The 25,141-nt window shown below is 42.6% G+C and overlaps 1 protein-coding gene across 5 annotated transcripts in view; it reads right to left on the bottom strand.

Moving 5' to 3' along the window:
* The window catches only part of TEAD1 (TEA domain transcription factor 1), a 253,571-nt gene that overhangs the window by 172,884 nt on the left and 55,546 nt on the right, over positions 1-25,141 (bottom strand). For 3 of the 5 annotated variants that reach the window (XM_028159825.2, XM_008151018.3, XM_054724607.1), the window contains exon 2: positions 231-486. In XM_028159825.2, the coding sequence (XP_028015626.1) occupies positions 231-387 (157 nt within the window). In that variant the 5' untranslated portion in view covers positions 388-486. Of the gene's footprint in view, positions 1-230; positions 487-25,141 lie in introns of those variants that run through there. The other 2 variants (XM_054724605.1, XM_054724606.1) reach the window with 2 other exon arrangements.

The raw sequence follows: 25,141 nt of genomic DNA, 5'->3' as shown, positions 1-25,141 counted from the left end.
TGTCACTGAGCATGGAGAGGGAGAAGAAACCCCGAGGGAATGATTTCCCAACTGTCCTTTACTGATTCTCCTCTTTAGTTGAGATTTAGTCCCTTGGATGGCCAACTAAAATTCTGCCAAGATCATTCAACACAACATAATGAACAGATCTAAGTAGAAGGCTAGCTACAATGACCCTTCAATACAAAAGCAGGTTGCAGCGTTTCAAAGAGGCATTCCAGACCACTTACCATACATCTTGCCTTCGTCTGATAAGATGATTTTCCTCCTCCCACAGGGTGGATAGATAGCCAAGGCTTCCTGAAAGCTCTGCTCAATGTCAGGACTCCAGACCCCTTCCGCATCGTTGTCAATTGGCTTATCTGCGGAGTCACTCATCCTTTCCATGTTTTCGGCAGGGCTCTCGCTGCCGCTCCAGCTGCTGGGCTCAATTTTGGCGGTTGGGTTTTCCAAGCCGAAGCCTGGAGCCTTTTCAAGAAAATAAACCTAATAAAGAAATGAAAATATAGTGTGATAAGGATGAGGTAACCACCAATATACTGCTCTTTGCTAGTTTCATTGCACATTCTTCAGTTGGCAGATCTGCTTGAGAATAACTGCTAGCAGAGAATATGGAATTTTGAGACCCAAGTGAATTTTTTTCTTTATGTATTCATGTTAGGCACTCAATACAGAAACATAATGGTGGACAGCAGCTGTATAATCTTCGCAGATGAGAGAAAGTTTTCATCCAAGAATAGTACTCACTTAAGTCGACTTAAGTCGCAAAAGTTCACAGAGAACCATGCAAAACCATTTACTAAGTGCCTACTATCTACCAGGCGCACTCTGTTCAATAATAATGGAATCTCCATAGCAGAACAATTTTATTTAAAAGAAAATAAGGTAAAACAAAAGATGTCTACCTCACTGTGGCCATCGACATGGTCACTCTGAAATGTTAATTAAATCATCCCAGTATTTGTCACTGAGATCACCCAGATGCGAGATGGTGGCAGGGTAGAAGGAAGGAAGGAGATTATTTTGTTATCACAAAACTCACTCTACTATGATAGCTGACTTGGACCTGCCAGTCTATAGCATTTCTCTGCGGGACATTGAGCCTGAACAGTCAGGTCACGTTGCCACTGTCAGCTTCTAGATTGTAACCTTGAAGCAGGGACCAAGTTGTCCCCATTCCTGCCTTCCCTGCAACAGCTACAAGAGGCCAGCACATTTACAGAAAGAAATGGTTTACACCTACATGGGCACTTCGGTAGCCTATTTGGCATTCCTGATCATAAGAAAACTGTGGGGGAGACTTTCATTTCTTTCTCTGTAAGCACTGAAGGTTACAGAACCAAAGAAATCTTTCTCAAAGGTTTATTCTCCTTAAAGTATGCATGAAACCTATGGTCTTAAAGGGATAAGCTTTCCACACGAATGTCAAACTGGCACAAACACCCATGTGAAAATGATCTAATCCAGTACCCCCTGCTGTCCACACACTAACATATCAATATTCCTTTGTTGAAAAGGCATCAGATCATTAATTCAAAGGCTTCCCCCGAAAGGGGAGAATTGTTCCTGGCAACTGATCGAAGAAGGGAGATGGCAGGGTCACAGTAGAGAGAGCTTAGTGGGCCCCACCATTCCCTGCCTTCTGTCCCCATCAAGTCCACGCAACATTACAACAGAGGCAGCCAGGAGGGGAGCAGGTGCTGGCCCCACCAGGCACCAGGGACTGCTCTGTGCTCCAGGGCAGTTACCTGGGAGCGAGCAGCCTGTCTTCTTTCTTTCTTCTCCTGGTTGTATCCCTTTCCTCTGCCCTCCCCCACCAGTGTATATCAACAGAGCCCAGGTGCAGAAACTCTGAGGCACATGAACATTACACAATTAATGGTATAACTAGTGGGTGATTTTGGCTTGGTACCCTGACAGCTTTTGAGATTTGGCAGCACCTGGATAAAAGAAACCCCCAGGTTGTCTGCCTTTAAATGCTGCCACAGATCCATCATTCAAAGAACTTGTCAGCAAAATATTTACTACTTCTTACCAACACGTGTACATTGGCACCGGACTTTAAAAACTGCCAAATGTTGAGGTATAAATTATGCCACAAGAAAGGGTTTTGTGATTAACCCCCAGATGAACTCTGTAATGCCTGCAGTGTGGGCCTTTTGAATTCTCAAATTATTACATTTTTTTGTTGGAATCTAAGAGTCTTATAAAATTCAAACTGAGCTGTATGCTCCCCTAGAGTCTGTTCTAGCTCCAAAGCAGTTTATTGGAGAAATTATGAGAATACGAGTGAATGCTTTGAGCAGTGGTTAATCCGTTTGTCTCCCTCTCCGCCTAACTCCCACCCACCCACCCCCACCACCCCCAAAACAAAAAAATAGACATACAAAAACACAGGCTAGTCTTTGAGCTTTGGGCAGCTCAGAGAGCCACATTTTAAGATAAACAGTAATGTATTCAGCATGCAACCACTATGGTAGAGGGACAGAATCCAGGACAGTGAGGGCCAGCAAATGAACTGGGGAACTTTACTTGCCTAAAAAGAGCATCACCATGTAACTGAGAGCCTCAGAGTCTTCAGACCAAACTCCCCAACACTGCCCTAATCCAATGCTTGCAGTCCCCTCTAACACTTCTCAACTGGTCATATAATTTACACATGAACATCACCAATGACAAGGAACCCACTACCTCCACACTGACATGTTGAAATTCTTCCATCTACTAGGCTAAAACCCATGTACAGGTTAACTTCTATACTAACCCATCCCTTGCAGAAGCAAATCTCCCACCCAAACACCCATTTATATGTAACAGGAGCAGCCCTATTATGTCCTAGACTAGACATAATTCACATAATACCTGGCTCAGCCCTCATGAACGCATCCCAGTTTGTCCATGGCCCTCAATAAATGATGCTCAGAGATTGACTAGGATCCACAAAACCGCTAGGCTCCCACACTCCAAGTGCTATTCCTGAATTCCCTTCTCTAGTGCAACTGGTTTAGGAGCTAAAGACAGGAGTTTATTTATAAATCCCATTATTTTAGCCTACATGGCTCAAAGCTGGTAAGATTTTATTGAATCATAATTGCAAGCTTAGTGTTCTTAGACACTGAACATCCTCTGAAGAGCTGGCTGTCACATGGAGAGGGTGCTGACCCATTCTGTGGAAGTTCTAAGATGATTCCAGCTCAAACATGAGAAAAAAGTTCCTGCTAGTTGAGCTGTTCAAAAAGGGGTGGGCTGGCTGCCTTAAAGACAGGGACTTGTAGACAATCCCTTGAAGTTACCTCTAAAGCTGGGAGTCACGCCCTTGGATGTTTGGGGAATGCAGTATTAGCATTAATTGATCCATCCACTTAGTAAACACAGGCACTGTTCTAAATGCTCGCATGTTTTTATTCATTTACTGCAAAGGGAAGAACTCTGTGTCCAGGCCCTTGCAATTTGGTCAACTGGAGCTCAGCAGGATGGAATTACCTACTCTGGACAAGGGCCAGGACACAAACCCCAGAAGCTACCAGATACATAATCCACAGAGTTATACAGGCCCTTGGTTTTACAACCCAATTGTAAGATGAGGCCCTGTATGGGCAGAGAGTTTCCAATCACAAGACTGGGGCTGGCTGAGAAAAGCTCCCCGTACTGGATACTGAAATAACCATTCTGGCATTCTATCCCTCAGGTCCCTTCCAGACCAGCTCAAAATCCACCTCATTCTGGAAACTGTCCTTGTATCTAGTGGCTCAGAGTATCAGCCACACATTAGGAGTGTCCTAAAAATGTGTGGCATTGGTTAAGTACCACCCAATCTACCTGGTTTCCACATACACAGCAAGAAGCACCTGCTTATTACAAATAATAAGATCTAATCAAGTAAATTATGCATAGAATATCTGTGCCTGTAGAGCTGATGTCCACCTCCTCATCCCTCCTTTGAGCAAGGGAGTTAACTTTCACACAATTCAGTAAATAAAGAACAACATAGAATTGGGGGTGGGGGGTGGGGGAATGATATTCAAGCTCAAACTAATCTGGACTCCAAACCTGGCTCACACACTGGCCATGCAGTCCAGACCGAAGTAGTTAATCTCTCAGAATCTCAGATTTTATTTGTAAAATGGAGATCATAAATACAACCCCAACATAGGAAAATCATTAAAGGGTGGAGGGACTCTATCTGACAGGGTTGTCATAAAGATTTAAAGATAATGAGTGAAGTTGCTCTGTCATCTGTAAAACCATGACCAGATGTTCATTTGTTTTCAAGTCCATTATCTCTAGACAGTGGTATGTGTCTTGTAGTGGCCAAATACCTACTGATAATGGGATGGTGAAGAAATAAAGGTGCTCTCCTAATGGTCCCCTTTGGGAAATAAAGTTACAAAGGACCTTTAGATTACTAAATAAAAAATTTAAATTTTTAACAAACCATTTTATTTCTAATACTTATATAAACCTACACTTATATTCACAGGTTCAATAATTTTCATATTTTTCTGGGAAGTTTGGTTCAAGGGAACAATCCCAGACCTAAATGAATGCCTAAAAGGAAAGAAAGAAGGGAACTTTTGTTGCTGAAAATCTACTATATATCATGTAGCCCCTATGTGCCTCAGTTTCCATCATTAACACTTTTCTAGAAGTTCCTCTTTTTCTGAAACTCTTCCTAGCCACACCATAATAAACTCCACAAAGAACTGTTAACAGGCCCAACAGCCACACTTCCTAAATGGATCATTATTTTACAACTACCCATTGGCACTCTAAGAAGAGCAACACGAGTACAACTGAATGACATCATATGTATATTTGACCAATCCACATTTTAACTTAAGAGCTGAGGACAGAAGGGGTGAGAGAGTCAAATACAGGTGCTTCTGACACCAACTCTATTCACGGAACTTATGAACAAAGGATATGACATAGGATCCAGGAATCTGCTGCTCCATGTTAATTCCTGTGGATCCCTCATAATGCAAGCATCTCACCCACTTGTGGGTGATTTAAGAGCTTTTAAATAAAAGGGTTAGTTTTAACTAACTCTCATGATTCATGAAATGCCACTGAACATGAAGGTCACACAAAAAATCATATACTTGTTTTAGCCCATGTCTGAGGCAAAGGAAAGGAACTGGACTAGGAATTAGGACTCTGTCTCTATTTGAGTAATCCAGGACCATGTGGTACTTATAGCCCCTGAGTGTCTCAGTTTCCATCATTAACACTGAAGGAGGCCAATTTAGTCATTCATCCCCTTGTGGTTCCATAGACTCAACTAACAGAACTCAGTATGCTGGCTTATTATTGCCCCCCACCCATTCACACTCCAGTGTCCCTGAGGGCAGGGACTGTTCAAGTCACCACAGTATCCGCAGTGCTAGCACAGCACCTGGCATAATAAATATTCCAAAAAAAGAAAGAAGGAACAAACCAACAACCAGATGACATGAACATTCTTTGACAACATGACTAAACTTATCATCAAGCTTCACCCTGACCATGGCCAAGGTTCTTATGAGTAGTAGGAGCCCAAAGGAAATCTCCAAATTAGGAAGACAGACTAAGTCTAACACAGTTTGGATAACTAAGTGTTGGCTGTTTGAGCCAATTTCTTCTTTATTAATCATGATTACTGACAACCAATAGTCCGTGTTAAAGGGACAAATATGGTTTGGGTCTTCTAGCAGGTAAGCTTCTTCTAACACAAATGTTTTGAGTGGAATGGTAAGTTTGGAGATACAATATTTTATCTTTGCTTTCCCTTTCCTTTGACCACCAGTAAAAATGGCAGCTTTAAGAAAAGCCATAAGGGAGGCAAACTGCTGAGGGTATAAAGACCAGAAACTAAAGAGGTGGCCAAAAAAGAAATTCAAAAAGGTAAAAATAAAATAATGATTTTTAAAAAAAGGTAGCAAAGCAAATCTGATAGAGTAGGTGAGTGAAAAAGGCAACATACAGGGAGTTGCAATGAGAGCAAAGCTGAGAAAAAAGATTTCTAAGCACTCCGAACACAGTGAAAGCAGGCACGAGTGGAGGCCACTTTAGGGTTTAAAGAAAGAGAATCACATGGTTGGAATGATATTTGTAGGAGACACTCGACCAAGCATTTGATGGTTTGAAGTTCACTGTGATCTTGGTGAAAGCACAAGTTTTTCTCATAATAGGAAAGCTGACCTCCAACAAAAAGACTAGGAATGAAGGAACTTTACTTCCAAAGTGAACTGGTACCTGAAATCCAAATTCATCCTGCTCCCAATGAGCCAGGTTTCAAGCACAATGTCTAAAGCTTTCACCTAGAGGTTCTTAGTTAATCATTGCACTACCCTTGTTGGGTATTATCCCCACCTTATGAGGTCCAGAGGTTGACCAAAGTCATACACTAACAGATTTTAAATTTAAGAGTCATTTCTCCAGAGAGAATGCTCATCCCATGGGAACATCAGACTCACACTACTTGCTCACTAGCTGTGGGCTGGATTTCAAAAGGAGGAATGTAGGCAGTGCTGAGCTTTCAGCTTTGTCCATGACTGACACCATCAAGCACAGTCTAATTAATTCCTAATGAATAGTGATGATACTGACTCACCTCCCTGGGTAGCCGGGAGGAATGTCAGGCACTAATGATGGTTAATCGCTTTTGCATATGTAAAATGGGGCAGGTTATTATTTTCCTACCATGTCAGACACTAGCCAAACTTGCTAACAAGTGGCTTGAGAAATACGAGGATCAGCAGCCTGGATATTGAAGGCAGCCTCCAGAGAGATAGAACTACAGAATGTAAGTCACTGTCAATGAGAGAGAGAGCAGATCTTTTAGGGAATGCTGACACTGAGAATTGAGGCCACATCTGCTGTGGAGCCAATATCAGCCAGTGAACCTGGGTGTCATATACTCCAATTGTCAACAGGTTCCCTCTAATTTCAGCAGGAAGGAGTGGATAATTACTCCTTCTCATTTTCAAAAATCACTCCCCTATCAACAGGATCCATCAACACGCCAATACCTCTTCACCAAGCTCCCTATGCTGGGTACCCATTAGAGGACTTAGCATTGCCCTCCTGAGATGCTCTAATTCTCTGCTCCATCAGCCCTAAGCACTTGCCCAGGTGACAGCTCAAGAAAGGCTTTGATTGATTTCATGCTATGCAGCTCTGTATTACCAGCCTTTAGGGGAAAAACATTCTCTACCCCCTTAATGAATCTGTTAGCCTCTGAGAACAGGAATTCCTGCCTCATCCTTTCCCCACCACACCACCAGTTAAGCTAATCACTGCTCTCCCTCATCAGTAGACTCCTTCAAAAGGACACAGCCACAGACTCAGGTCCAGGCAGTCTATCCCATCTGACCATTCCAAAGTGAAGACTGGACACTGGAACAGTGCACTCATAAGGGGAGCTTGTGCTGGATGACATGACTTGCAGGCTGAGTCATGGATCCTGGGAAGTGGACAATTTAACCTCAGGAAACACATTTCAAACCCGGAAACAGAAGTTTCTTTGCTGCTCTAAGAGAAAAAATGCCATGGAGTTAACAGTGAGTAGCTGTCAACAAACATTTTGAGAGGATAACATATAAACCCCTTCTCAGATGTAATAGTCAAAGAAAACCACAAAATTAACTCCCCAATTCCAATAGCTGTGTAGCGTGGACATGCATTTGAGGTAAACTCACCAATCATACTGCTTACCAAAAACAAATACCAAGAAAATAATACTCTTTAGTCACTATAAATTATGGGTACTATAACCCATAATTTCTTAGTTGGTAAGATTCACCATATTATCACAATGCCTTAGCATTTTAAATGACAATGAGTACAAAATCAAAAGTAGACAGTTAATATTTCAAAACATATCAAAATGTGAGGTAAATACATACACTGCCTTTGGCCAAACCTTAAGACAAGCGTTTCAAGAGGTTCCATCTCAGCCCCATGCCCAAGGGAATGCCTACAAATGGGCCTCGGACAATCAGAATGCTAGTTCCCTGGGTGGCAAATCTATGGGTCATGCCTAGGGTGTCATCTTTCTTACAAAAGGCCAGTGGAGACTCACTCAATGTTACACAGCCTGTTGACAGCCAACTTAATGATATGTTGGCTCTGGACTGACTCTGAATCCCAGTAGCTGACCTGCCTATTGGCAGCTCCTTTGGCAAAATTCTAATTCTGCTACATAGAGAAATGGTCCCAGGCCTCCTTCTCCAGCTTCTATGTCTTAGGATGCTTCTCTCATTCTGGACATCTATCCTGGGTTATTTAGACAGCATGGTGTGAGACAGAGGCAACAGGTAAATACACAATTTACTTTGGATGAGGTTGTAAGCCAATCTGTAAGGAAAACTGGAACCAAGATGGCATTTTAAAGTGCTGAATTGTGAAGTCCAAGTCTTTGGTTCTTCAACTAAATACATACACTGGCTTTCAACTGCTCTCTAAAGATCCAACTGATCCACATGGATTTCATCAGCATTCGCATCAGAGGATCCAAAATCTAAGCTCCAGCCTGCCCAGAAGGAAAGAACTCGCGTGTCCTGTCAACTTCGGGTAACCAAGAACACAATTTTGTCATGACACATTTGGTTCCTTTCCATCATCTCAACCACCAGAAATATCACTTGTGAGTGTGGGTATTGGGTCTGGCCTATCTGCCTTTAAATATCCATTTCTAATGGATCTGAACATACAGATCCTGATATTCTACCCAAATCATACAAGAGTATTTTTTTTTTGAGGCCCAGAACATGATCATACAACTCCTTGGGAGCAGAAATAGAGCTTGTGTGATCTCTAGGACTGAGGAGAGTGGAATGTGGCATTAACACTAGATAAAAGGGGATAATACAGACAGAACTAGCTTGTTTGATCCAGTACCTTTCTGACGCCATTGTTACCTTAGAGAAAGTTTATTCCAGGAGCTCTGAATAATTGCTTTTATTGAATTATGCTTTTACGTGATGTCATTAGCATACTAAGAAACAACTTGTGAATTAGTCACTGGATTTTCTACAAGGATATCGGGGTGTCCCTTCATCGAATCACACAGGTTGCTCTTGACAAAAACCCCAAAGGAGAGTTTGATAAAACACCAAACACCAGGTGTTTGTACCTTGTGGCCAACCAGCGAGGCCTTGACTTTCCTTACTCACTGGCTACCAAGGTGCATTGAGCCACTCTGGCAGAACCCTCAGGGAAAGCATGGAGGTTATTTTAGTCAACAAATTTGGTTGCATTCCTAAATCCACTTTAGGTCCTACCTCTATTCCCTTCTTTTTCTTTCTTCTTTGCCCCACTTTTAATTTATGCTATTTTACAGCCTTGCAAGCTGCCTTAAATTCATTCTGAAATGAGACAGGAAAACTATTTTTGTTTTATAATTATCTCCCTTTCCCATGTCTCCCACCCAGGTGCCAGGTACTAGAGAGACAGATGGACATGAGTAAATGTGTAACCCTCCCCTGCCCTCAAGGAGCACCCTTCCAGCAAGGAGACAGATAAGAAAGTTAATTATCCTTCAAGATGTAAGCCCCAACTCCTTCCTGAATGCTGGTAGCACCTTTGCTCACTCACTGCATAGGAATGACTTGTTTATGTGTCTGTCACCCTTGTTTGTGGGTTTGTGAGACCCATGTGAAGTCCATGCCTTTAATCATTTTTCTATCCTGGGCATTTAACGGAACGTCTTGCAAATAGTAAATGCTCCCCCAAAATAATGAGCGAACGGATGTCTAAATAGTGAGTCCATGAGTAAATGAATGAATGAACAAAGTACATGAATATAAGATGTCAAAAGAGGAATAAAAGCGCTATTTGAGCACAGAAACGGGAGTGGATTCTGTCTCTTGAGTCAACAACAGCCTCATGGAAGGTGACATTTAGGCGGGTCTTGCTGCCTGAGTGGTCGCAGCAGGCTGACCAGGAGAAGAGCACTGAGAGGCCTGCTCAGAGATGTCCATGGAGGGGAAGTGGTACAGAAAGGGCAGAGCAAGGAAACAGAAAGGTTGGGGCAGAGGCTGGAAAAGTAAGCTCCACCGGGCCGCAGGGGACTGACCAGGTAACAGAAGGTCTGTACTGTTTCATACAAAGGCAACAGAAATTAGGGGTAAAGAACAAATAATTTTATAAATTTGGAATCACAATTTTTAAATCAAAAGCCTTTTCAGTGTCCCAAGGCCAGTTCTCTAGATAAATTCAAGTGTTACAATGTGGCATAGCCCTAAGCATTTCAAATTGATGAAGGCGTTTTAATTCACCAAAAGACAATGACAGTTTATACAGGTGTGCTTGTTTAAACAGCCCAGAGCCACAGGATTAACTCCGCTAGGTACCCAGTCACTCAGTTCTTCCAATATGCTCATCAGACTTTGCTTTCAAGTGCTTTACATTTCCCTGGTCCCTAAAGAGGGCTGTGTGCTGCCAGTGTTCTCATCCCGAATTCTGCATGGGGACTGGAATGCCAATGCTCACACAGTGTGCAAACACCAGCTCATGCCCATACAAGCAAATGTACCAACTAACCAAAAATACATGACATTGCATGTTCAAAAATATCGCCTGGTTCCCAATGTTCACTGATACAACTGAGTCCCCACGCTTCCAATAAAAAATACAATCTGCCATTTAATGACAGTGAGGGCGCAGCTGCAAAACAGGTCTTACACTGAGAGAGATGCAAATTCAGGGGCCGATGAAAGCCTCACCCTGGACTCCATCCCTGTCCTGGTCCCTAGTTTATGCCTAGTTCAACTTCAGCAGGAGAAAGAACCTGGCAGAGGTGAAAGAACTGAGTAGCTATTGTCCCCCCTTTAGACAATAAGCTACTCATTCAATTAACAAATATTACTTGAGTACCTACTGTGTGCACAGCACCAGCTCTGAGAGGTCCACAAACACTGCAAGGGCACACCGTGGGGCAAGACCCCCAGGCAGAGAGGTATGGACAGAAAGGTTGAGGCAGCCAATTCTGAAATCAGGCCTTCCTCTGTCTTCACTTCTACATGGCCCATGGTGTTCTGAAGGAGACGGTCGGACTCTTCCCTCCTCATCCCTGAAACCCCTCAGCAAATGTATAAAGTAAAAAAGTCAAAAGGCCACAACTTGATTCCATCAACACTTCTGCAGCTCCACAATGCATGCATGTACCACACACACAGAGAAGGTATCTCTTTAGGAGGGGAAAAAAAAGAGGAAAGCATATACATTTGTCTTCCTTCTATAGGTTCTGCTAAACTGATATAGGAAGTAGAACCCTCAGTTCCTCTCTCTAAAATGTAATCCATTTTCAATTACACCTACAAAGCCTCTAATGCCCTCCCTCTCTCTCAGTCCAACGGCCTAATGGTAGGGATGCAACTTGAGAGGCCAAAAGACCCAAAGGCAAAGCAAACAAACCCAAACCTTCACAGTCAGCCTGTGAGTGTGCCTCACAGAAATGGCATACTGGGTTCTGGCACCTTCAAAGTCACTTCTCTGTGTCTAAGCCTCTGTCTGTAAAAACACCAATTAAAATCAAAAACGATTTTCCAGGTCCTGAGTGAGGGAAACCAATCCCATAGCCTCCTGAGGGATTCCTCTCAGAGAACCTGGCTGAATCAGCACCCCAGTTGGGCCATCATCCCAGGCTTCTGCCTTCTCCCATCCCTTCTGATGCAACTTGTCAACAAGAATGCCTACTCATCCCTTCATCCCTCAAATAAAGCCTCTCCACTCCTCTCTAACCCACTAACTTTGCTCCTCTCTCACGGGCAGGGCCTCACAACTTCTTTCTGAGCTGGGATGTCGCCTAAGTCCCCACACCGCCATCATTGCCGACAACCTGGTTCCACCAGGTTCCCAACCCTGGATGTACATCTGGATGACACATGTGGCTTCTTAGAAATATAAATCCCAGCCCTAGCTGGTTTTGCTCAATGGATAGAGCGTCAGCCTGCGGACTGAAGGGTCCCAGGTTCGATTCCGGCCAAGGGTACATGCCTGGGTTGCGGGCTTGATCCCCAGTAAAGGGCATCCAGGAGGGAGCCGATCAATGATTCTCTCCCATCATTGATGTTTCTATCTCTCTCTCCCTCTCCCTTCCTCTCTTGAAATCAATAAAATATATTTCAAAAAAGAAAGAAATATAAATCCCAGCTCTGATGACAGAAGTACTGAATCAGAATCCTTAAGAGATGCATTCTTTGCAAGACTCTCCTATGCTATTCTTCAGCCAGAGTTTTCCTAAAATACAAATATGACTTTTATCATACACTCATTTGAAATCTTGCAGCAGGTCCTCCCACCCCACTCTAGGACCCAGCTGCATAATAGGGCACCCATGGCCTTTACCTCCTGATCTCAGCCTGCTCCTCACACACCCATCCAGTCCCCTATATTCCAGCCACATGGCCATTCTAAGGTGCCCAGACACAGTAGGTTACCTGCTTCACCCCTTCAGCCACCTGTGTCCCTCTGCTCAGAAGCTTCTCTCACCAACAACACTGCCTGATGAATATCTGAACAGTCATTCCAAGACGAAAGACACCAACCTCTCTCTCCTCTGGGAAGCCTTAGTGGATTTCTCCACTCAGACAAGTCACTTTGGTGTCCCCATAGCACCTCAAACCAACTTCCAACACCGCACTCAGTACACTTCCCCAGGATTTCTCGTAAGATACTGTCTCACAGCAAATCGGTAAATTCCTTAACATGCCTACATTTAACATCTCTCAATACCAGGAAAATTTGCGGAACTCAACAAATGCTTGCTAAATATTTTTCCCTGTGGTAGCCCTAGAGTTGCAGGGACCTCAATGGAGAGTCTATATGGCAAAGCAGTTCAGTATATACATTTTACTATCTGTGTATCAACAAAACCAAAATAATCATTTTACCTACCTATTATAAAGATTAAATGAGGTGTCTCGATCATTGGCAGTCATTATGAACATTACTTACCTGCATGCTTGCAGGTTAGTGGATATGTGTGTGCACACACATTTCAGAACTGTGCCTGGCACAGGTTCTCAAATAGCTGTTGAACAAATATATGTAACTATAATTAATGATTACTACTTATATATCCATCTTTCCTGCTATACTGCAAATTTTCACAAGGCAGGGATTCCAATTTATTTCTCTACCTCATGCCCACTCCAGCTCAGTAAGTAATTGTTCAATTTAGTTCAATGTAAAATATTAATACAATTTTTATGACTATTGAGAAATTCATCCTGTCTAAGGAATCTCAAAGACAGCCTGGAGCATACTCTAGACCAAAATAAAGAACTCACTGGCTCTAAAACCTTCCTCCAATCTCCAAAACCCTGACTGGCTGGCCTCCAGGCTCAACACCAAAGCTTCAGGGCCCCCATCTCAGGGTAGGGCCTGTCACCTACTGAGCCACAATGGGAGGTCTTCACTGGTGACACACACCGCCTCCCCAGTCTGTGGCATCACAGCCCTGGGGCAGCAGCTGCTCTACCCAGGAGATGGGCAGCAGGAGCAGAAGCAAGCTGCCTTTTCAGCTCACAGCCAGTTCACGCCCCAGGGACTTAGGGGGCACAGTCAGGAGAAGTGTCAGGTTACCACAAAAATAACAGAGGACCTACACCAGGCGGGTGTGCAGGCCAAATGCAGAAGGGAAGAGAAATAAAGAAGCCCAGGAGAAGAAGAAAAAAGCAGACATCTGAGTTACAGAGGACTGGATTTTAAGAAAAGTACTTTATAACTCATCCATTTAGTAACCAGTCCAGAGCAGCTTATATTTATGTTATACTTAACTACTTTGAATGTGCTTTTAAAAACATAATTTTAGGACAAGAGAGGAATGGGGTTTTTTTAGTTTGCTTATTTAATGCTCTCTATACAAGTCAGATTTGGGTCAATGAAGGTTTTGATAAGTATTCCCATTCCACAAATTCCTGATAATTACTCAGCTTTAATTTTCTCAAAACTAAATCCAAACAAGACAAAGCTAATTAAGTCTATTGAAGAAGGGGCGGACCTTTGCAGGGGGAGGGGGACAAATAAAAAGCATTTACGCATTTTTATTTTTTCTAAAATGAAATCAAAGTCCACTCCCATGCTACCCTCATGCGGGAAGACTGCTGGCTTGATGTGGTCTGACCCAGCCTGGGCACTTCAAATAAAGTTAACTTCAACCACTGTCTCGAATTAGCAGGTTACTGATTCTCCATCCACTGCTTTCATCTGGGTTTACTCCATACACTATGCTTATTTAATTTGCTTCTAGCAACTGTTTTACAAGAGGCTGGGTACAGACCCAGCTACAAGAAAAGATGCCCTTCTTTGGGCAGGTAAACACTTAATGCACCTGGTGGATTAGGTTTCCCATTATAATCCCTATGTGTGAGAGCCACTGTGAATGCCCTGGCAGGGGAAGACTGAGCTAACTCTAACAGGCACAGTCCATTCCCAGCCTGAAGGTGTTGAAAAGGAGGAAGGTAAAAAAAAAAAAAATCCAAACCAAAAAGATGCTTATTTTTTAAATAGGTCCTCCCAATGTCACATTATTTTGTAGTTACTGATTTAAGTTTTATTTTAAAATATCAGGGTTATGTGTATTAAAAGGCATAGCAGTGTTCTGAACAGGATTCTATTGCAAATATTTTTTTAAAGGCTCTAAAATGACACATTTTTAGTGACAGCCACAACAGCATCTGATAGACATGCAAAGAGGCGGATTCTGGGTGTTTTTTTTTGTTTGTTTAACTTTTAGGAAATAACCCTCTCCCAATCAAACCAATAAAAACTTCAGGAAGGAACCTATTACCACTGGAGTTTGAGTTCTGTAAATGTAGAATACCATATAAATAGTCAAATGAATGGCATTTTCATTCTGTCTTTAAAAACAGTCCAGTTCCTAGAAGAGGGGACCTGAGACCCCTCACTTCCCCTCGAGCTGTCAGAAATCACACAGTTCATGCCAGACACATCACACCGTGCAATTACCAACCAGCACTGCCACTGCTAAAAGATCTTTAAGAATCCTGATTTTTACCATAAAAGCTCTCATTATTATCTCAGCTCTCTTTGCTTGTTCAGCGTGCCTGGTCACTTACAGGAGGAAGAGAAAAAACCGGGACTCAGCTCATCTTTCCCAGCCGTGTCTCCCAGGGAGCTGTTCGTGACTCCGCAGCGCAATGCCACGCCACCACACTGGCCGGCTGGGTTTAAAATTAGCCGAGCCGTGGAGAGCCACGGGTAACCTTCTGACAAGGTTAGCCAGCGGAGCAGAGCACGGCTCAGGGAGGGACATTAATAAGAAGCCAAGCAGAGCCTTTTAACAAGCCCATTAGGGCCCCTTGGAACCCCAGAAGTATGGAAACCTGGAGGGCCTGCACCAAAGCATGAGGAGGCTGACCTAGGCTCTTATTTTTACCCCACGGAGTCAGCAGCTTCCTGCACAGGCAACAGACACAACCCCCAAATGTGTGTCTCCAAGTTTATATTCAACATACTCAGCCACTGATTATACAGTAATTTTTAAAACTTTAAAATGAATTTTAAGAATATAACATTTATGGATCACTTCTAATGATAAAGTTAATACCCTAGATAACCCAAAAAGTAGAACCTATTGAAAACATGCACAGGAGAAAATAAACTTTCCCCACAGTCTTCCACCAAACAAAAGTCAGTACTAACAATGCATTTTGATGTATTTTCTTGCACTAATAACTTACTGTTATTCTTTGTATTCCCTATAGTTTGGGGTTCTTTTATAGCCCACCTAACATTTCACATTCAGCATTTTCCTGAGTCTTAAAATTTTCTTTGTATTTGTGATGTTTATGAGTTAGAGTATTTCGTGTCATGAATGTACCACTATTTCCCCATGGCTGGACATTCAGGTTTTGCCCCAACTTTTCACTGTTAGTGCAACATCCTCATAATCATTTCGTAAGGGCAGATTCCTGGAGCCCAAGGGCAGGAAACATTTGAAGCCACTGGTGTAGACTGGGGACCTGGTGAAGACAGACTGTGCCTGTCACATTGTAGGTATCTTCTGAACAAAGGAATGTGTCTCAGTGCTTTCCAAATAGACAACCCTAAATTCTAATGTGACACTTTCCAAGCGCCTACAGGGAGATCATCAGGCTTAGCACACAAAAGCCCGCTGGCATTGAGATAAAGGACTCCATCTAATAGCTCTGAACACCTGTCAAAGGCAATTCAAATGCTGCTCAACCCCCAAACTGCCCAAGCCAGTACCTCATGGGGATAGCCACACTGGTTATTAAAATATTAGAATACTTCCATACAAGTTGGTAAAGAGTCAGTGGCCCAGCCCTGGCTAGTGGGGATCAGTTGGTTGGAGCACCATTCTGTACACCAAAAGGTGCAGGGTTTGATTTCTGTCAGAGCAAATGGCCAGTTTTCAAGTTCAACCCCAACTGATTGATGGTTTTCCTCTCTCTGTCTCTCTTTCTCTCTCTTTATCTCTTCCTCTCTCTAAAATCAATAATAATAAAAGCATAATATGCTAATTAGACAGAAGGTCCTTCCGGATGAAGCCAGTGCTACAAGGGAAGCCCGGGTCCCGGGTGCCAGAGGGAAGCTGGTGCCGGCAGCCAGGGGAAGGAAGGCCTACTCTTGCACGAATTTCGTGCATCGGGCCTCTAGTATACATATAAAAGAGTCAGTGGTCCAAGCCCACTGAATGCCCCTGTCCCCATAGCTCCTCACTATCCAACAAGTACAGAGTAAGTGCCTGGCACACCTGGGGGCCTCCAGTGGTTTCCATTGTGTCAATGCCCATACCACCTGTTAAATATTTTAAATACCAACCCTATCCACAGATAATTTAAGATTTGCTTTTTAAATCTTGTTAATCCTCCCTCTCTAGTCAGAGAACACCACTTAAAATCTTTTTTTTAAATATATTTTATTGATTTTTTTACAGAGAGGAAGGGAGAGGGATAGAAAGCTAGAAACATCGATGAGAGAGAAACATTGACCAGCTGCCTCCTGCACGCCCCCTACCGGGGATGTGCCCGCAACCAATGTACATGCCCTTGACCGGAATCGAACCTGTGACCTTTCAGTCCACAGACCGATGCTCTATCCACAGAGCCAAACCGGTTTTGGCACCACTTAAAATCTTAATTACCATCACTTCAGCACTGTTTCTTAAATTCATTAAATTCCCTAATTTTATTTTTTAATAGAAATGGACAATGAATAGGAAGCGCTTACCAAGGGACCTAACGGGGCTGCTCCCACCAGTTACTCTCTACAAAGCACAGTGATAAATATCAGAAGATTCATGGACCTGGTACTAGTACCAGTGATATTGGTTCCCCAAGGATAAAAATATCTGCTTAAATCCCAGGAGACGTTGAGGAATTCTTGGATCTTCAACTATATTCTCAGAAAGCTAAACAAAAATATCAAAATGCTAAAATCAAGGGATAAGAGTCAAATACAGCCTAACCCAGGGGTCCTCAAACTATGGCCCGAGGGCCACATGCAGCCCGCCGAGGACATTTATCCGGTCCGCCGGGTGTTTTTGCCACCGCTGCCTGTCCTGCTTAGCAGCCGACTCGTCCCCGGCCCCCAGTGCGCATGTGTGGAATGTGTGCTGCACTCTCCGACTCCCCTCCTTCTCTCTGAGGGACAGTGAACTGGCTCCCTGTTTAAAAAGTTTGAGGACCCCTGGCCTAGCCTTTGTCCAGACCACCCTGGTATTGGCTTACCTATTATACCAATAAAAAGCAACATTTAGGGACCAGGCACATTTCTATGAACTTGCAAGCATGATTACTACCTTAGCTCTCTTTGCTAATTAAACTATATTTTGTGGGAACAAACAGGTCATGAATAAATGAAACAAGAGTTTCATTTCTTCTAAATGTTTTTGTCCATCCTCTTCTGGGGAAGCCCGGGCTGGATCACCAGCCAGGAAAGGGGGGAGAAGGAAAAACAAGGGGCCCATAAAATCAGACTTTGAAAACCAAGAAGGTGCTAGCCTGGACACATTACAGCACTGTCCAGCTCAGCAGCTGGGATCACGGCCCAGCTGGAAGCAAGTCCAAGACAATGCCCATCCACACCTCCATTTCCAAGCACTGACTCCCAATTCCAAGTCACTGTGGGAGCTGAAGGATGAGCTGCAGCTTCTTAGCCAAATCAGCAAAATTCTAACTAATGGATATAAAAATATGTTTGGCTCTTAAAATCAAATACAATGGCAAAAGTTTAAGAAAATACCTTGTAGGAGTAAATGGAAATAATATTCACAGCTAACATTTATTCAACACTACTGTGTGAGGCACAGGGCTCAGGACTTTACTTTCATTATTTCTTCTAATCTTCATCATAACTATCTTAGGTAGAGATGTAATTTTGCTATATCCATTATTCAGATGAAAAATGGAGTTTAGAAACATAGTCATGTGTCCACCTGCTTAATGGGGTGCCCTGCTGCATGCTCCCATACATAGCATCATACCTCGCCCAGAATGCTGTTGTAAGTGCCTGCCAACACTCTAGCTCCCAGTGTCGAGCTCCATGAAGGAAGCCCCCTTACCTTCCTTGGACGTGTCCTCAGGACCTGACACAACACACAACACCTTCACATCACCTCCAATAAGAACTGAATCTTTTTTAAAAATATTTTTTTATCGATTTGAGAGAGAGAGAGAGAGAGAGAGAGAGAGAGAGAGAGAAACATCAATGATGAGAGAGAATCATTGGTCAGCTGTCTTTTGCACATCCCACACTGGGGATCAAGCCTGCAACTCGGGCATGTGCCCTGACTGGGAATCGAACCATGACTGCCTGTCTCATAGGTTAATACGCAACCACTGAGCAACACCAGCCAGGTTGAATCTTTGAATTAACAGCCAGAAAAAAGGAGGGGATAAAATATTGCTCTGATTTTCAGAGCTCATATGCAGGCTTGTCTGAAGTAATTAACGAGGCACATTAAACTCACAGCCCAGTGATTTTTCTAACCTGAAACAGAAAGGAAAAGGATCCAGTTGCAGAGGATACCCAAGCAGGTTTCCACAGCCACCTCTATTAGAAAAAGGAGATTTGTGAGCAAGGTCATTTCCACAATTTACACCCATTTTCTGATATTCCGGGCTGAGATTCCAGTGCCAGGCACAGTGCAGGGGTTGGACACATCACCTCTTAAAACTGGCTTGAGGTCAAGGGAGTATTTTCTTCTTTGCAGGAAGAAAAGTTTAAATTGCAGTTTGACCCATTTGTCAAGCACCTATTCTTTGGGCTAACATTAGAAAACATTCTTTAAGGCTGCTAAATCTTTATCGATACTGAAAGGTCAACTCAGAAGGCAGGGGTGATAACTGCTGTTCTCTGCCTAGTTCATTGTCCATCCTTTAAGGCAGCTAGTACATGTACAGCGTTTCTCCTTGTCCGTGTTTCTGCAATATAAATTACTTAACCACCCCTAAAACTGTTCTGCTGTATACATCACCAAGTCTGCTCTTGGTGTGTTTCACACAGGAGAACGAACTTTGCAAAATCCTCTTTTTCTCTCTTCTAATTACTGAGCAAACTATAAGAGTAAGGCTAAGAGGCAAGCATAAACTAGGCTCATCCACACTTGAACCCCACAATGCAGCAAGCTGCCAGAGTATATAGCACCCCACCTGAAGAGCACAAATGACTCCTAGTATAGCTTCAATGTAGCTTCAGGGCAGACCAGACATGGAACACTCATACATTTGAATTACAGCTCCAAGCAGGTAATGCTGAAATGACACTGAAGACATGTGCCTGGTTATGAGTCGTGTGGGCACCCTCTGTGAATAAGCAAAGACCTTGAATGAACCTTGGGTTTTTATTTTCATCCATTCACAAAGAAATATCACAGGTAACAGATGTTTGAGAATCTGAGATAGGGAAGTTGAAACTCAGAGCATTTTAAATGTAGAGAATAATTACTTTTTTTTTCTTTTTTTTCATTAGTCTTTCGTTTATTTAGTCAAACAATCCTTATTATGGAACATGTGGGAATTACAGAGCCAGAGATAGGTCAACACCCAATCTTACCAACTTCTGCTGGTAAGACACAAATATCCTATAACCTTGAGCAATTCCTTTTTTTTTCCTCCAACCTGGGATTCAGTTTACTCATCCTAGATAATAAAGAGGTAATATGCAAATTGACCCTCACATCCTCACAAGATGGCTGCCTACGACCAGGCTGGCAGGGGGGTTAGTGAGGGATGAACAAACAACTGAACAAGCAGGCTGCGTGGGGCAACCAGGCCGGCAGGGGGATAGTGAGGGATGACCAAATGACTGAACAAGCAGGCTGCGTGGGGCAACCAGGCCAATTGGGGGGGGGGGAGAAATGTGCAGTTGGAGGCCTAAACCAGCAGTCGGACATCCCCCAAGTGGTCCTGGATTGGAGAGGGTGCAGGCTGGGCTGAAGGAAATCCCCCCCGCCCCATGCACGAATTCATGCACCAGGCCTCTAGTCTATAAATAAGGGAGCTGAAATCAGACTTGTAGGTAGCTCTCAATTGTAAGATTCTGTTTCTACTCCATTCAGCTGTCTACCAGAACAAGCCGACTTCTGACCCACACATGGCTAGACTGTCCAAAACTTAAGTCTTTTCAAAGTCCCATAAAACATTATTGACCACATTATATATATGTACATACTAACAGCATTTTTGCTTCTAAAGAAGCAGACTATTTCTGACAAAACAATAAAAGATGCTGATTATAAATCTGTCTGTTTTAAAAGTAAGATAATTATGCCCTGGCTAGTATTCTCAGTAGTTGGAGCATCAGGTGGCGCACCAAAGAGTCTTGGGTTCGATTCTCTGTCAAGGGCATACCTGGGTTGTGGATTCATGCCCTGCCCCCTGGCAGGGCTGGTGGAGGAGGCAACTGATCCATGTGTCTCTCTCCCATCGATTTTTCTCTCATTCTATCTCTCTCTCCCTTCCCATCCCTCCCTCCCACTCTCTCTGAAAATCAATGGAAAAAATATCCTCAGTTGAGGATTAACCAAAATAATAATAACAATAAAATAAATAAAAGAAAGCTATAAGTAAAATTTTAAAAGTATATTTTCACGTATAACTAATTTAAAAGAGAAGCAAGCCTCATTTTCCTGTCTATCTCAAAGAAACATTCTTTTTTCCTTTCTGTTTTACCTATATTTTTTTGTGAATGGATAAAAATAAAAAATTAAGGTTCTAGCCCTAGCCAGTTGCACAGTGGTTAGAGCACTGGCCCTTGGACTAAAGGGTCTCAGGTTTGATTCCAGACAAGGGCACATATCTTGGTTGTAGGCTCAATCTCTGGCCCCAGTTGGACAGATTCGGGAGCAACCAATGATTCTCTCTCTGTGTCTTTCCCCCTCCCTTCCATTCTCTCTCAAAAAACCAACGAAAAAATATCCTCGGGTAAGGACCAACAACAACAAAAAATTAAGGTTCATCACATCCCATATGACCATCAAATTTGATAAAACGTCTATATTTAATTAACATGTTTAAGCACCATTCAATAAACTTTAAAGATTATACCTGCACATAACCTACTATGAATAGTCAGAGATTCACAGACAGGTTTAAGAACGTTTATTGGTAAATTTGTTTTCTTCAAAGGAAGAGAGATGTGATCACTTCTATCCCATTTTATAACAGTAACTATTTGAGTTCAACAAATGTCTAAAATATTAAATACAAATAATATTCTAATTCCATTCCCTCCTTTAAGTTGAATTCATTTTTGTTTTAAGATACATTGCTACCAGGCAAACCTGTCTTTTCTGAGTACTCTGTTTTCCAAAAGGAAAACAAAGGGCTAGGAAAAAAATCAAGCTCTTTGGTCTTAATAGGCTGTAATCATGTTAACATATTCCAGTTTTAAATGGAAAGAGTAAATGAGAGGAAGAAAAAAAAATGCATTTGGAATTTCAGAACATTATGTATTGATATTGATTTACTGAGAGGAATCTGAGAGACAAACTATTTGCCAGTGTAAACAATTATCAAGATCACATTAACACGTCCAAGGAGATTTCTGTTCACAATTCACACATACTGACGCGGTGCTTGGGGGGCTGCCTTATTCACTCCTCTAGATGTCCAGGTGAAGCCCAGCCTACAAAGCCCACTTCTGCAGTGCTGACCGAGACACAGGGGCAGTAATACCTGGATTATTCGCTTTAGTTGGGTGTCACACAACACAAAACAGCTTTCATTCAATTGCCTTAGACAGGCATGAAGCCAACTTCAGGCCAGGCTCTGTGCTGGAGAGATAAAGATGAGTAACAAATATGTTCCTCTCTCAAATTTCTCACGGTCCAGTGAGAAGCTGACACATCCTGGGAACTGCAGGTATAGACAGATGTGCTGGGAATATGGGAAGCACAGTGGTGACAAGGCCAGAGGATGCATGTTTCATGGTCTCTCTCTGTCTGCCTTGGTCACAGCTATAACTGCAGAATCTAGAACAGTGCATAGTACATAGTAGGTGTTCAAAAAAAAAAGAATCAGGTTAGGAGGCAGGGAGGACAGGCAGAGAGCTGCCAAGAGACTTGGAGTTCAGTAGGGAGCCTGGTTCCAACACAGAGGTTTTAATGCCCACTCCACCACTTTGTAGCTGGGAACCAAGGCAATGCATTTAATGTGGCCATGCCACAGTGTCCCCGTGTTCTCCCTCCTAGGACAGTGATGAAGTAACATACACAGAAATGCCTGGAATTGCAAAAAAACACGTTGACCCTATCTCTACCCACTGCTACCTTCTGTCTGGGGTAGGGACCTGGGATGACATTGAACCACCACAGGAGGGTAAGATCTTTTTTCCCCCTCCTCTTCTTCCTCTCTTTTCTAATCCTCCCTGCAGTAGCCCCTGCTCCCCATTCTGACTTAGACTGAATGAATCAAAAAGGAATTGGGAGGGAGAGGAAAATAGAATCCTCTGACTATGAGAGAGGCAAAGACGGCCACCCCTTGGAATGGAAGTTGTCAGTAGTTCTAAACTGGATTAAAAAAAAAACACACACACACACACAACAACAACAACAATAAACTCCTGAGCCAGACACTTAAAAGGTTCCAATTTCTACTGGATACACTGCTTTCCTGGACTGCCTCAGATTCTTGACAATTAGCCGGAGTTATTTTCTCCCCATTTCCCTGCATGAATTTCCTTTTCTCAATTAAAATAATTGATGCAAATTAACACTTGATCAACACAAAAGACAAAACCAAGCTTTCATATCATCTTAGACCTTACATTTTCTTTAAAAACAATATATATGGGCATGTGTTTTTGTATTTCTATGTAGTTATGAATGCACCTTTGTTTACATATACATACATATATACATACACACACACACACACACACACACATATATATATACACACACACACACACACACACATTCAACACGTGCATGTGTGTTATTTTAGTAGGCATGCATTACGGTATACACCCTATAGAAATACAAACTAGGCTTCTTGTAGGTGAGGAAAGTGTGACAGACACTTCCATGCACACGGAAGGAGGCAGGAGGAATGCAGAAGCCTGCAAGCTCACTCTGCACAAGTAACTAAGGTCCCACCCAATGGAGAAGTCATGGCTTGAAGTACTAGCTTTCGGAGAAGAATCTGAGCTCCTAGGTTCTGATTCCAGTTCACCCTCTGATATAAGGGTAACATCAATGGTGAGCAGGTATTAACTTTATGAGTCTGGAGCTCAATGAATAAAATAGAAAAAGGAAGGGCAACTTTTTTTCTCTATCTCAGACAGACTCCTTTGTGAGATCATTATTCAACACAATTCTCAAAACAATGGATGGGTGGTTTTCTGGCATCAGTTCTCCTAGAAAATATTTCCTCTACTATCTCTCTTGTCCCCAACTCAGGTTTTCACTGTCTTGGGCATTCATCCACCGTGCCCAAGAAATCCCTCTATTGCCTGCCTTTCTGAAAGACATAAAGAACCATCTAAACAACCAGCTTCAGCCCAAACAATCAAGCCTTGTGCAACCTCAGGAAAGTGTCTGAACTTATCTTTCCTCAGTTACTTATCTGTTACTTAAATTATCTCTTTGACTTCATTATAAGCTCCTCACCCAGAGACCCAGTCTAGACTTCTCTATACTCTTCCTCACTGTGATACCACCACCACCATGCCTCCATCCCTGGAGTTAAACCAAAACAAATATTCCCATGGCAACATTTTCTGTGTGTCTGCTAGATCACATATAATAAAACGGATGTAGGAACAGGGTTTTTTATGGAGGAGTAATAGGATATGGTCAAAGAATCCACAAACTAGTGAGGACGATGGAGATGAAAATGACTGCTGGGATCTGCTGAATCATTTGACACAGGAATTTGCCAGTGACTGGGAGTTGGGATAGTGACTATGAAGGATAGTAGAGTCTGCTCCTGATACTATCTCAAAGGATATGATGACTGGCTGACTTTAACAAGGTGGAAATTTAATAAGGATAAATGTCAAGTCATGCACTTAGGTCCAAAAAGAAAAAAAATCAACTCACAAGTATAGAGTAGAAGAGATCACATGAGAAAGTCTTAAGGGATTGGGTTGCCCACAGCTCAATGACTCAGTGTGATGAGGCCGTTGAAAAAGCTAATGTACTATCAGGCTGCCCTGATTAGAAATGCTAAGTTCACAGTAAGAAAAGTGAGATCTCAGATCTGGATCCCAGAGACCGTGGCAGGAGGACTGGTCAAAACTGAGCATATTTCAGAGAGCAGATACGAGGGTGAAGCCACATCCTAAGAGGCCATGAGAGTCATTGTCAAATTAGTCTTGGGCCTTACCATTCCATCCCTAGGAATAGATAACAGAGTTATAGTTTACCTAAACAAGGAAGGCACTGAAATTAACCTGTAAGAACATTTATTACAGCATGGTTTACAGTTGCCAAAAAGTGAGAGGAAATAGGCAAAATATCAAAAGGGAACAAATTACATATCCCATTATGAAATTATATGTTACCAATTCCAATAGCAAATATTTATTGAAATGAAAGATATTAATGAAATTCTATCCACCAGAAAAAGAAAATTACAAAATATGCACAAACAATACAATTCATTTTGTAACAAAATCTGCATTGGAAATGGTCTGGAAGACTACTTATCTATGAGAGCTACAA

Source organism: Eptesicus fuscus, chromosome 13, assembly GCF_027574615.1.
Source record: "Eptesicus fuscus isolate TK198812 chromosome 13, DD_ASM_mEF_20220401, whole genome shotgun sequence".
In the NCBI taxonomy this organism is placed as follows: Eukaryota; Metazoa; Chordata; class Mammalia; order Chiroptera; family Vespertilionidae; genus Eptesicus; species Eptesicus fuscus.
The sequence above is the reverse complement of the archived record's forward strand: the minus strand, read 5'-3'. Positions and strand labels throughout refer to the sequence as shown.